This window comes from Anabas testudineus, chromosome 7, assembly GCF_900324465.2.
Source record: "Anabas testudineus chromosome 7, fAnaTes1.2, whole genome shotgun sequence".
Classification (NCBI taxonomy): Eukaryota; Metazoa; Chordata; class Actinopteri; order Anabantiformes; family Anabantidae; genus Anabas; species Anabas testudineus.
The window spans coordinates 16,450,912-16,462,956 of NC_046616.1; the positions used below are offsets into that span (position 1 = coordinate 16,450,912).

Sequence of the window (12,045 nt, forward strand, 5' to 3'; positions counted from 1 at the left end):
AACGTATACATATTATTATAAATTCAAACCTGTCACGACTAAGAGTCCACAGCAGCTTTCTAGGACTAGTAAAGGTTAGTTACTCCAACATGCTCACAGTAATCAGGGGTAATGTTTTCTTTATCCAGTTAGGTTAAAAGGGTAACATGTTGCATGTTCCAAATATTTCTACTTCAAAATGCCATGAAATGTACATACAACTTAATTTAGTGTGGCTTAAGCAACTTATCTAGTGAGCAATGTGGTGTCAGTGTAGGTTCAGCTGATGTGAATGTCATTCATTTAGCAGAACATTTGTCATAAACCACAGACTGAATTGCTAAATACAGGACAATTTAAAGCATTACCCACGTTACACTTAGAGGGGTATAACTGTTTATTCTAAATGTTATGCCCCTTCAATCCAATGTTTGAGCTACCTAAAACCTGATGGTGGCATTAGAGGATAAGTCTTGGGTCACAGAGGCTTCATTTGTTCAATGGGATGTCTAAACAAAATATCACTGCAATCCAACCACTAGTTGTTGATACTTTTTTTATCTGGACCAAAGTTGTGGATCAGCCTACAAGTATTGCCCCCCATGGTTCAGTTACACTGCTGACACAGCTATAAAATCATTCAAAATTCATTGAATAAAACACTACTCATACTCATGCACCACATTTAATTTCCAAAACCATAAGCAGTTATTTTTCTAACAGCAGCCGTGTGAAACTGGGAAACTAATTATATATATATATATCACAAGGATTTTACATGCAAGCAGTTTGTTAACAGCTTTATTTTTAACAGTGGGTGGTACTGTAGGGTAAAGGGAAATAAATCCTATAAGAAATAACATTATTTCATGAGGCTTAAAGAAAGTGCAGGAGTACGTCAGAAAGGAAACAGGTAAAAGTTTTCACACTAGAGAAATCCAATCCTACAAAATAAAAGCTGCAGCAGTGCCATAACTGCTTCTGAGCATGAAATACACAATAAAGATATTTTATGTAACTTCAAAATAACAGTTGTAAGTTAAAATATTTTCTGAATAATGAAGCATACGTAATATTTAAGTGCAGGTCAGTACACTGAATGGACCAATTTGATTTTCTTTTAGCATCAATTTGTCAATATTTCATGGAGTTTGTTTTAAGGGGCAGTGCTGAAGCTTGTTGGGGATCAATATTTAAAAAAAGCTAAATAAATAGTAACCTAAATTCATGCATTTCCAATGCAATTATATTCTGATTAGTACTCGATTTCCTCAAAACCCAATGGGAAGAAACTTAACAACAAGGTCACATGATACTTTCTAACAAATATCTTTTCTCACATTTATGTGTCTCATTCATACAAGTCTTAAGCACAGAACATAAACAGCCTTTTCTGATTATGCCCCTATAACAACAGAACTCCTTTCAAAATATATATTCTGGATTATATACTGTCATAAAAACTCAAACATACAGAATCATATTCATCATATGTTATCATACTTTTTTGTGATTTCAGCTCTTACAGTTTTTTTTTTTTCTAACTATAGATGTTTGCAGCACTAGACGCCCCCTTCCAACATATCCAGACTTTGAACTCTGCTGCAACTGCAGCCATAAACCATGACTTGCCAACCCTTCAGCAGTCGATATTAATGCTGGACAACAGCTCCTCCAAGGCCTCCAGTTTCTGATTGGCCTCCTCAATCGCGCTGTAAGTCTGCACATTGCTGGCAATGTGGTAGCGGATGTCATCCACCAGGGGCACAGAGTCTGTCTCCTGTCGCTCCTCCAATGATGCAGCGTCCTCTTTGATCATCTCAGCAAACTCAGCCTGCTCCACCAGCTGGAACAGACAGGTACGACAGGTACACGGCAGGTACACAGGTGTAAATTTTAATTTTTAAAATTCAGACAGCAGCATATTTGTATGTATTTCCAATTTAACTCTTGTAATTAAAATCGTATTCTTCAAACAAAGAAATAAATAAATGATAAACAAACAGCAAGAATTACTTCATTATCTAAACTGTGACATGCAAGAATTAAAAGATTCTGGTTAAGACACATAAATGGCTATAAACTATAAACTACAATTAAACATTTGAATTAAATGTTTCTATTTGAGGTAGACCACCCTGCGTCTTCCTAAATAATATCCCAAACAGTATACAGTATCTTACTAACCTCAACACAATCACAGAGCAAAAGACCTTTCTAAACCTTTCCATTGCACACCATTCAACCTAGCTGGTGGTCTGCCCAAACCCTCTCCAACTAACCAGACATAACATAGCCTCCTCCAGTGTCAACACAAAGAAACAGACACCCACCCGCTCAATAATCTTGGCCATGAACTCTGTGCACTGATCCTCCAGCCGAGAGAGACGGAAAAGCTTGGCCGTCTTCCACATCTGAAGAACATTATCTTCACATATAGTCTTAGCAAGCGTCTTCCCACACAAGCGCTTGAGTCCTGGCAGCAGATACATGTCGGCCACGCACAGCACGTCAAACACGTTCTCCATCATTAGCTGGACATGAGGAACAGCCATTAGTTGTCAAACAATAATGACCTCTGCATTGCTAATACACAAATCCTCAAAACTAAACGTTCTGTCAGAAATTGTGCTAACCTCTGCGGAATCAGTGTAGATGTAATACATGACGTGGATGAAGATTTCATAGGTAATATTGTGCAAAGTAATCACTGGGATGCTGGGGTGGGACTGCAGCTGCTCTCCCTCACTGAAGTGGTCCTCCAGTAAAGCCTTAAAGTAATCACTACGTCCGCAGAAAAAAGCCTGGAGACACACACATATAGCAGAAAATTAATTCATTTTAGTGAAAGCTTCTGAGCGGGACCTAAGAGTCTGAAGAATGTGGTGTGACCCTTGTAGTTTGTACCTTATGACATAAAAAATTGTAGCCCTCCACTCTGAAGCAGATGTCGGGATAAGTAGGAAAGCAGTTAACTCTGTTAAAGGGAAGTTCTCCAAACCCAACCTGGGAAGAATCAACAACATCATTCAGTCTGCAGCTACAGTGTGTTTAACCCGGTTTGTTTTTTGGTTGTCCTATCGTGTTCTTACTCTTAGTTCGGTGGGCAGAGCACAGTCGGCTAATTGAGCCATGTCCTCCTGAATTTGACAACTCGGAGACTCCAGGCTGAGAACTTTCACACAGATTCCCGGCTTGTTGGACACTTTGACAGGAAGACGGAAAAGAGACAGAGAGATTTCAGTCATGACGAAAACCATCAAAGTTGGTCCAGATTTAATGTGCTGCAGATTTTTGAAAAGGCTCTGTGACATGAGAAGAGTGTAGAAGTGAACCACTGTCTTACCGAATTCATACACATGTTTGCATTTATTCTCCAGCTCTTCTATGACATCTGCCATCTTACACTGCTTAGCGAGTCGTCTGCAGTCCTCCACGAGGCTTACATCAATATCCATTCGCCCTGTAACGACCATAGTTACAATCACAGCTTTTTACTTGATTCATTTTTTTCATAGACTGGACGAGTACGAGCAAAGTGTTTGTTTGTTTTTTGCAATTTTACATTTAGTACAATTCTTCTTTCTCCTTCAGTGATAAAGTTAAAACGGTTTTCTAAATGGTTTGTTAAACTTTGTCAAAATTAATGTAAGTCTGTCTTATTGGTGGTTTTACAAAAGGTTTTTAAGCTTGCTTAATGTCACTTTTTTTGTTGTTTTTCAATGTGATGATAAAATGGAACAAACAAATGGGCACTTTGTAGTTAATTAGGTATGGTAAATGTTTGTTATTCATGCAGATAGTGTTGAAATCTAAGTGTGATGATAGAAGCTCTTACCTGTATAGAAATATTGCAGGATGGCTCCAAAGGCTGCAGGGTTGATCTGAAATCAAAGGATACAGGTAGCTAAAAATGAAAGTATCACACTTTATCAACACACGTGACAATGTCATAACTATACACAACAGCAACTTATGTACCAAAGGGTGTTTGAGGGTGATCAAGTTCTTCCATTTCCACTTGGTCTCAAACATTTCAGTGAAGTACTCCGAGCGTGAGCTGAGGACACATCGGTGAGCTGGAAATGTTTGACCATGAACCAGAAACTTGATGTCACTGTATTGACCCTGCTCCAGTAACCTGAAGCAAAAACACACAAATGTTTCCTTTGGATTAGACGAACAACTTGTATGGAGGTGGCCCCGCATGTTTCCAGTAGAAACTACTGTACCAGCTGACGAAAAAAACAGCAGAGACGCTGGATAACTGTAATGAATAACTATCAGGCACGAGAGACTTACATGTGCAGAAAGTAGTTAAAATCATCCCGCTGCATGGCACGCACACTGACGCACTTATAGTCTTTGAGCAGTCGTCGAACAGTGTCGTTTAGGGAGCCATACATACACCTCTCGCCATCAAACGTGTTGGCTTCACACTTGGCACCTGATAGCAAAGCAAAGAAAAATAAATCTGAAAAAAGCAGTTAACTCTGTGAAAATATAATGAGACAAGACTGCTGAATGATAGTGCACCAGTTAGAGTTTTAATGTGTCTGTGGTTAAGTTCAGCATAGAAATCAAATTTCAGCCTTACCACTGGACAACAGGTACTGGACCAGCTCCTCGTGACCACAGAGGCAGGCGTAATACCTGAAGAGCAAGTAAACATCAGTTCACATTTCAAAAGGTAAAAGTAATGGTGCTGTGTAAGATTCAGAGAAATACTGACAAAGTACTTACAAAGGAGTACTGTCCCATTTATCTCTTACATTGAGGTCCACATCTCTTTGTTCAACAAGGTATCTAAGAGAGAGAAGAAATCAGTGGTTAGTGATGAACTGCAGTCTACACATTAACAAATTAAAATATATACAAAAGTCAAATGACGTGGGGAAGTTAAATTGATGCGCCTCATGACAAAAGCAAACACTTGCACATATTTTGAATCTGTTGCATGATTCACTATAAAACGAGGGAGAAACACGATTTGGATCTGCTTCGCTGCCTCTGGGCCTGGACAGCTTGCTTTGTTGGAGGGGAGCATGAATTTCCTAGATTCCAGGTTTCTCACAGGATACCGTCAGGATGGGTGTGAGATGTGTATGAGAACCTTTATAGGCGTTTAAGTTAGAGGACTTATTAGAAACTCAGTGCTCACCACAGAGCTTAACCCAAAACTGTGGAGGGACCTCAAGAGTCATTCACACTAGACGTACTAGTGTTAGAGTCAGTTCAGTGAGGAGGGATGATCCAGACTGGACTATTTCATGGATATGAACAAATCAGCCCTGCTACATCCTGCAGAGCTGCAGAAAAGCAAAGTGTCCCAGCTCAGTCAAAGTGTGGGTTTAGCTCTACAGCTCTTAACTTCACCATCGCGTTGGGCGCCGACAGCTCGTTTGCATCTGGAAACTGGGAAGCTGCCGTGCAAACACAAGGTAAAGTTACCTGCGCGGTCGTCGAGGTTAATGTTAGCACCCTAGTGTTTCCCTTAGCTGCATCACTGCAGGCCAACACAGGGAGGCTGGTGTTTGGTGGGACGGGGCTAGAATTAGGAGCTGGGAAGGCTACTGTAAAGTACATTTAATTAGATTTCAGCACATCTGCGATGACAACCGAGCCAGAGTCCCGTCCCCCGAGCAGCTGGTGGACTCACCTAACTCTACAGACGTCGCCCTTTCTGCAGCTGCTAAACAAATCGCACACATCCATGACGCCCTCGGTGTTTTTTGTCCTCTGTGATGCATTGAGACGGCCTGTCTGCAGGACAGGTGACAGGTGAGCAGCGACTTGGTGAATCTGTCGATCGGTCCACGCAGAGAAAGTTGTTTGCCTGTTTGTTTTGCACTGTTGTTGACAAGCTGGTCGCGTCCTCTGTTTTGGTCGAAGAGGATCCGGCAGTCACGTGACCACGGCGTCCCCTTCACGTGTTGAACGGAATATAGGTGAACGCAGCACGCTTCACGAGACAGCGGATGTTTATTACCCGTCATCCACCGTGAGTTGCATACACCGTTTTGTTTTACGTCATATTAATATTAATTGAACAAACCGTATTTTACTACAAGTTGTCTACGTTATTATTCACACACATTACCCGAATGAGTAGTATGGAACATTTTCTGTTAATGACCACATAACCCCGAAAATCGGAGCCAAATGCGGGTCACGTGAATGCAGCATACGTTATTTGTTTAACAATATTTTTTTGCCTTGAAAATTATTGAGTTTTTATTTTATACTTTGATTCCCTTAAAAAAACGAATATGTATCTCCCATTGTCACTTAAAGTTTTTTTGTCCTTTGGTTTCCTTAAAGTTTTCCACATAAAAAAAACTGTTCCTGTCATGGATGGAAACTGTTTTGGCTTCAGGACAGACTCACTGCCCCTGGCTCCAATCATCATCTGACTAAACAAACCTTGCAACAGGACATATAAAGTCTTATATGAAGACATTCTATTTAATATAAGTTCAATGTACCTCGTTAAATAAATGAACTGCAACATGTGTATTAATGGTTTTGTAGGCTCATAACAAAATGTTAAACAATATAATATAAAAAATAGGTTTGGAAAAAATGTTCTACTCATGCTTCCAGTTGCAGTGTGACAGGCTGCCATTTTAGTAAGGTGATCTAAAGTTTTTCTAATTTTTCCTGCAAACACTGTGAGAATCCATGTGAAACATATTCATTGTTATAATATATAGGTGCCACGTCTTTCGACTGTGGGAGGAAGGAGGAGTTCCATCCTTGAGGCACGTGCTTTAAAAATGTTTTGGTCTTTTTTATGGAATAAACCTTTTACGTTGGGAGACATTTCTAAATTCCAAGCATTCCTTCTAATTATTTGCACACATGGCGCCAAGCTAAGCATCAAGAAAGTCTGTCTTAGTCGGTCTTATCTCAAATGTTTCACGCCATTTCTGTCAGAGAGTGGGGTAAATTACAGTGTTCTCTGTTCCTGTGACAGCTCTGTTAAGTGATGCTCACTGGGTATTAACAACACCTCAGGAAGGAGGAGGAGCCCTGCTTTCGACCTCAGCAGGGTAGTGGTTGCTTACTGCAGGGAGGTGCCTATACTGAAGAAGTTACAGTCTATCCACAAGTGAATAAATGTACAGCCGTCATGGGCTAGAAACTGAATTCTGTTTTGCTGATCGTCCATCATGTGTTCTCCATGCATACCAGTACTATTAGAAGTATACATCAATGTAAAATACGTATGTAAAAGTGTACATTTTCTTACTGGCAGAAGTCTCTCTCAGCTTGTTGTTTTGCCATGAACAAAATCTACGAAAATAATTTCATGACTTAGGTATGTTAATATACACATGCTTGTCATGCTTGTACTATAGATGTGTGCTAGTGTGAATTCCTGTCCTGCCAGCTACAGAACATAGTGTTGGATTGGCATTCAGCCCATGTCCCTCAGGCACACTGCACTAAAATCATCATTAATCTCTTTAACTTCCGCTTTACATTTCCACAGTAACCTGTTGATGCTGAAAAAAATGGCAAAACATCAGTGGCACACTGTAAACCTGCACTGAAACATAGTTATCTGTATCTGTTTTCTTATCGGAGCAGGAATTAGTGAGCAATTGGTGTCAAGAGTGAGAGAGGATGAGTTTAAAAATAAACAAAGTCAGACTGAGTGAGAGGACAGACTAGTTTGTTATTTATTGTTATGTCTGTAGCGTCATTTTCACTGTTAACTTCTCAGTGTGATGTTATCAGGTTGGAAAAAAAAAAGAAAACCTAAAAACAAATCACAAAGGCTACAGTATTTTTGTAAATATTGTCAACTTTGTGAAAGTTTCCTGACAGACATGGTTAGAAATGGTACATGGGCTGTACTTGCTATCGGACAGTTTCCCTTTCATTTTCCCATTCTAATAACCACTCAAGCACACCAATCAATAAGATTTTCCCAAAGCAAGTGTATTACACAGGTTTTTATGATATGTGGGTTGTCTAGATAATCTGAACAGTCTGTCTATCATTGATTATTGGTTTAAGCTGTTTGTGTGGCCTTCCGTCTTCATGAAAAAATTAAATCAGTATAAATCACTTGAAACTCAGCTAATAGTTACTTGGCCTTTCGCCATCTGATGTTTTAAAAAGAGCTACTGTAGTTTCATTTGGACACAAAGCCAATTTAAATGCCTGTTGTGACTACATACACTCAGGAATAATTTTTAATTTTTTAATTTTTTATTTTTTTTATTTGACTTGATGACTTACTTCATCGCAGTACCGACTTTGATTCTAATTATCTGTGGACCCAGTGCTTATCTCAAGAAAATCATTTCATGCATTGTTCAAATGCATCAGACCCAAAGCTGCAGGGCAGGTACAAGCATAACAAGAGCAACAATGCAATCCTTACAGTGGGGTAGGGGGGAGAAACTGTCAAACGGGTTTACCCACATTTAGGAGTCACATAACTTCACTATCATTCCACACCCACTCCTGCCTATAAAATAGTACCCAGAAGATAAGAGATGCACAGCAGAGCTTAACCAGTGCCTGACCTCTGCAACATCAGCAGTGAAAACTCTAATTACAGCACCACTATGAGTCTAAAGAGGAAGCCCATCCACCAGCAGAGACTGCATGTGTCCTCGAGAAACTTCAGCAGCCTTTCCATGGGGGCCTACTCCATCCCTAAGATCAGCACTGGGATTTCCCAAGGGGCCCCAGTTACACCTGTGACGATCAACAGGAGCCTGCTCGCCCCACTGAAAATAGACATCGATCCTGCGGTGCAAGCTGTTCGCACCCAGGAGAAGGAGCAGATAAAGAGTCTCAACAACCGCTTCGCCTCATTCATTGAAAAGGTAGGGACCATCACTAAATGTTTTGCTAATGAATGTTGAGTGTCACTTTGATTTATTCTGATAATTCATTTACATGATGTTTGTTATGTGAATGTTTAAAGCTCAAAAAGCTTCATTTAAAGATATGTTTGGATTAGTTTATACTTCCTCCTTCATAGGTCAGATTCCTGGAACAGCAGAACAAAATGTTGGAAACCAAGTGGAAGCTGCTTCAGGAACAGACTGCCACCGCCAACAACACCGAGCCCATGCTGAAGTCCTACATCGCCAAACTGCAAAAACAGCTGGACCTCCTCAACAATGACAAGCAAAAACTTGACATGGAGAAGGATTTCATGCACAAAAACGTGGCGAACTACCAGACAAAGTAAGATATTTTTTTATGAGAGAAAATGAAGTTGTGGTGAGCAGTTTAGATGTGTGGTGAGTAGTTGCATGCTGACAGAATCTGCATGAGTAACCTGATATTTGTGTGCTATTTTAGGTATGAGCAAGAGAGCAACAAGAGGAATAATGCAGAGATGGAGTTTGTCATGCTCAAAAAGGTACACTATGCTATATTTATCTATCTCAGTACACGTTAAAGTGATGAATGATGTGTTCTGTAAAGGAAAGATAAACAAAAACTAATTAATTTCCTATTACAGTGTTATAAGAAATATCTCCACCAATAAAAAACTATAAAATCATTGTTGTGCCCATTGAGGAATGTTCAATTTTTACTGTATGTCTACAGGACGTGGACATAGGCTATCTGTCCAAGATGAATCTACATGACATGGTGTCTGCTCTCAGCAGTGAAATCATGTTTTTCAGGGCTGTTTATGATGAGGTACAATCAAATAATGAAAAACAAAACAACTAAAACTACAGTATGTGTGATTGTGTTGTATTCTGGATTTAGTCTTCTTACTGTAGCTGTTTGTTTTGCTTTATAAAAGGAGATCCGTGAGATGCAGGAGAGCCTGAAGGAGACATCTGTGGTATTGCAGATGGACAACTCCCGTGGCCTGAACATGGATCATGTCATAGCTGAGGTTAAGGCCCAGTATGAGGAGATCGCTGCCCACAGCCGCAAAGAAGTTGAAAACTCGTACAAGACCAAGGTGAAGAACATAGATGATGCACTTTGAATACTTACATATCACTGCACCTGTAAAGGTAGATTTCCTGTTAAGCTAGAAAAACAAACCTGTTTCATGGTTAGTTAGAGCTCATGAATCAACGTTTTTCTCAGGAGCCACTCTTGCCAAACCTGATAATTAATGATCTTACACGTTTATTCCTGTTTGACGTTTGCCGGCACCAGTTCAACCAGATGGCTGCCAACGCTGACCAGTATGCTAATGAGCTGCGTACAACAAAGGGAGAAATATCTGGGCTCACACGAACAATCAATCACCTTCGGAATGAGATCGAGATCGCACAAGTGCAGGTGAGTCAAAGACTGACAACTTGTCCAATGTTTTTAAAGTAAAAGATATCCTACAAATTGTTTTTGTAGAGGGTTGTGTGCCCAGCCGGCATGCTTATGACATACTTACAGTATAACCATTCCTAATTATTGCTATCAATCAGGTTATCCAGTAGTCTCTAACTGTTTTGGTCTAGATGTTACCACACGTCAAGCCAACAAAATCCCATTTAACACAGTGGAATAGTAAGAGAATATCTGGCCCTCTGTCTCAAAGAAGTGGTTAATAGGTTTGGATCTCATTGTGTGCTCACACCATTTATCTTTGCACTTTTCTTTAGCGTGGGAATTTTGAAGCCAAGGTAGCTCAAGCAGAACAGTCTGGGGTGGAGGCCGTGCAAGATGCTAAGGCTCGAATCGGGGATCTGGAGAAAGCTCTGCAGAGGGCCAAGCAGGGCATGGCACGCCAGATCAGAGAGTACCAGGAGCTGATGAATGTGAAGCTGGCCCTGGACATAGAGATCTCCACCTATAAGAAACTGCTGGAGGGAGAGGAGGAAAGGTGAGTGGTATGGATGGGCTAATTAAAGAGCTTTAAATAGCTTTTGTCAGTTTAGCATTGCACTTGTGCAGTTTTACTCCCCAAAACCTAAAGGGAGATTGGTAATATCCCCCTAAACAATGTCAATGATTAAAGTGTGTTTCCCACTTTCTCCCTGACAGACTTGGACAGGGATCTCTAGTCAATATCAAAATGGTGCCCATGAAATGTAAGTAAGTGAAGAGGGCATTATTATCAGAATGATTACAAGCATCCTGCCCTGTTTGTGTATCTAACTTTTAAATCACCTTTATTTCCAACAGCTGTCCAGGTTGAAAACCATAACACCCACACACAGCGAAAGCCAGGTCCAGTTTTCATCAAGACAGTGGAGACCCAGGACACATTGTACAGCCAAGACAGAAAAGACACTGCAGATAGAATGTAGAATTAATCTACTACCTTGTTAAATGGCTACCTACTGTACCTATCTACACCATCTCACTTAATCTCTGACCTACAATAAGACATCTGTACCAATAAGCTAAATGTGTGTGTTATTTGTTTCTTTGACTTCTTGTATTTGAGTTGACTTTATGACCAGTTTTTGTGTTTAAAATAAATATGAACTTTACTGCATGATCATCTGTGTCCTGTATATCAGTATACGACAACAAATTCAAATTTTTAAAGAATGCAGCTTCATGAAGGGAACAAAAAAAGTTCCTGTCTTTTTGTTTGCATGTAAATAAGATCTGTGAAAAAAAACCTTTTGGTACAACTGTCCAATTGGAGTCAGTGATGAACTATTTCGATTGTGATGGTCAAAATCTCAAAGTTTAAAGTCACAGTCGGGCCTCACATAGATCACAGACTACTGCAGAACAAACTCAGGATTTTGGTCTATCATTCACTCTTGTTTAGATGTACAGCACATTAATTCACATGTCTGTTATCGTTTCCAATACTGGAACATGTCCACAGATCGTTTTACTTAAGGTGACACAGAAATAGTAGTTTGTAGAAATAGTACAATGTAAGCACAATGTAAATGTAAATGTAAAGGTTACTAAAGATGTATAAACATTACCAGGTAAATGTACTTAAAGCACAGACAAAGTATAGAAAAGTGCTCCTGTTGACATAAAAACATCTTTGAAATACTAAAAGTACTGGTCATGCAGAGTAGTTTCAGAATAGACCTAAATATCATATTAGATCACTTTAATACTGCAGCTGGTAAACGTGGCATTAATTATTACTTT

General features: G+C 39.8%; 2 protein-coding genes across 2 annotated transcripts; one reads left to right on the plus strand and one right to left on the minus strand.

Annotated features, from left to right (window-relative positions):
- Positions 1-554: 554 nt before the first annotated feature.
- Positions 555-5,895, minus strand: abtb1 (ankyrin repeat and BTB (POZ) domain containing 1). Its single transcript, XM_026368277.1, has 12 exons — positions 5,639-5,895; positions 4,723-4,785; positions 4,577-4,632; positions 4,282-4,426; positions 3,961-4,120; positions 3,818-3,863; positions 3,326-3,442; positions 3,072-3,184; positions 2,887-2,985; positions 2,616-2,783; positions 2,313-2,513; positions 555-1,825 (listed from the first exon to the last, which is right to left on the minus strand). The coding sequence occupies exons 1-12, from the start codon at positions 5,692-5,694 to the stop codon at positions 1,619-1,621; spliced, it is 1,431 nt and encodes a 476-aa protein (XP_026224062.1). The 5' UTR covers positions 5,695-5,895; the 3' UTR covers positions 555-1,618.
- A 2,577-nt stretch (positions 5,896-8,472) lies between these two features.
- LOC113167554 (keratin, type II cytoskeletal 8-like) lies at positions 8,473-11,423 on the plus strand. The gene is made up of 9 exons (XM_026368278.1): positions 8,473-8,825; positions 8,984-9,192; positions 9,310-9,370; positions 9,562-9,657; positions 9,767-9,931; positions 10,135-10,260; positions 10,581-10,801; positions 10,963-11,009; positions 11,104-11,423. The coding sequence occupies exons 1-9, from the start codon at positions 8,562-8,564 to the stop codon at positions 11,226-11,228; spliced, it is 1,314 nt and encodes a 437-aa protein (XP_026224063.1). The 5' UTR covers positions 8,473-8,561; the 3' UTR covers positions 11,229-11,423.
- Positions 11,424-12,045: the final 622 nt, after the last annotated feature.

Excerpts from the sequence above, each read along its gene's own strand:
- abtb1 (XM_026368277.1), bottom strand. The coding sequence starts at position 5,694 with ATGGATGTGTGCGATTTGTTTAGCAGCTGCAGAAAGGGCGACGTCTGT. Across the intron at positions 4,121-4,281 it reads TTTAACTACTTTCTGCACAT|GTTACTGGAGCAGGGTCAAT; the intron begins GTAAGTCTCTCG and ends TTTTTGCTTCAG. Across the intron at positions 2,986-3,071 it reads CTCTGCCCACCGAACTAAGA|GTTGGGTTTGGAGAACTTCC; the intron begins GTAAGAACACGA and ends GATTCTTCCCAG.
- LOC113167554 (XM_026368278.1), top strand. The coding sequence starts at position 8,562 with ATGAGTCTAAAGAGGAAGCCCATCCACCAGCAGAGACTGCATGTGTCC. Across the intron at positions 9,932-10,134 it reads AAAACTCGTACAAGACCAAG|TTCAACCAGATGGCTGCCAA; the intron begins GTGAAGAACATA and ends TGCCGGCACCAG. Across the intron at positions 10,802-10,962 it reads CTGGAGGGAGAGGAGGAAAG|ACTTGGACAGGGATCTCTAG; the intron begins GTGAGTGGTATG and ends TCTCCCTGACAG.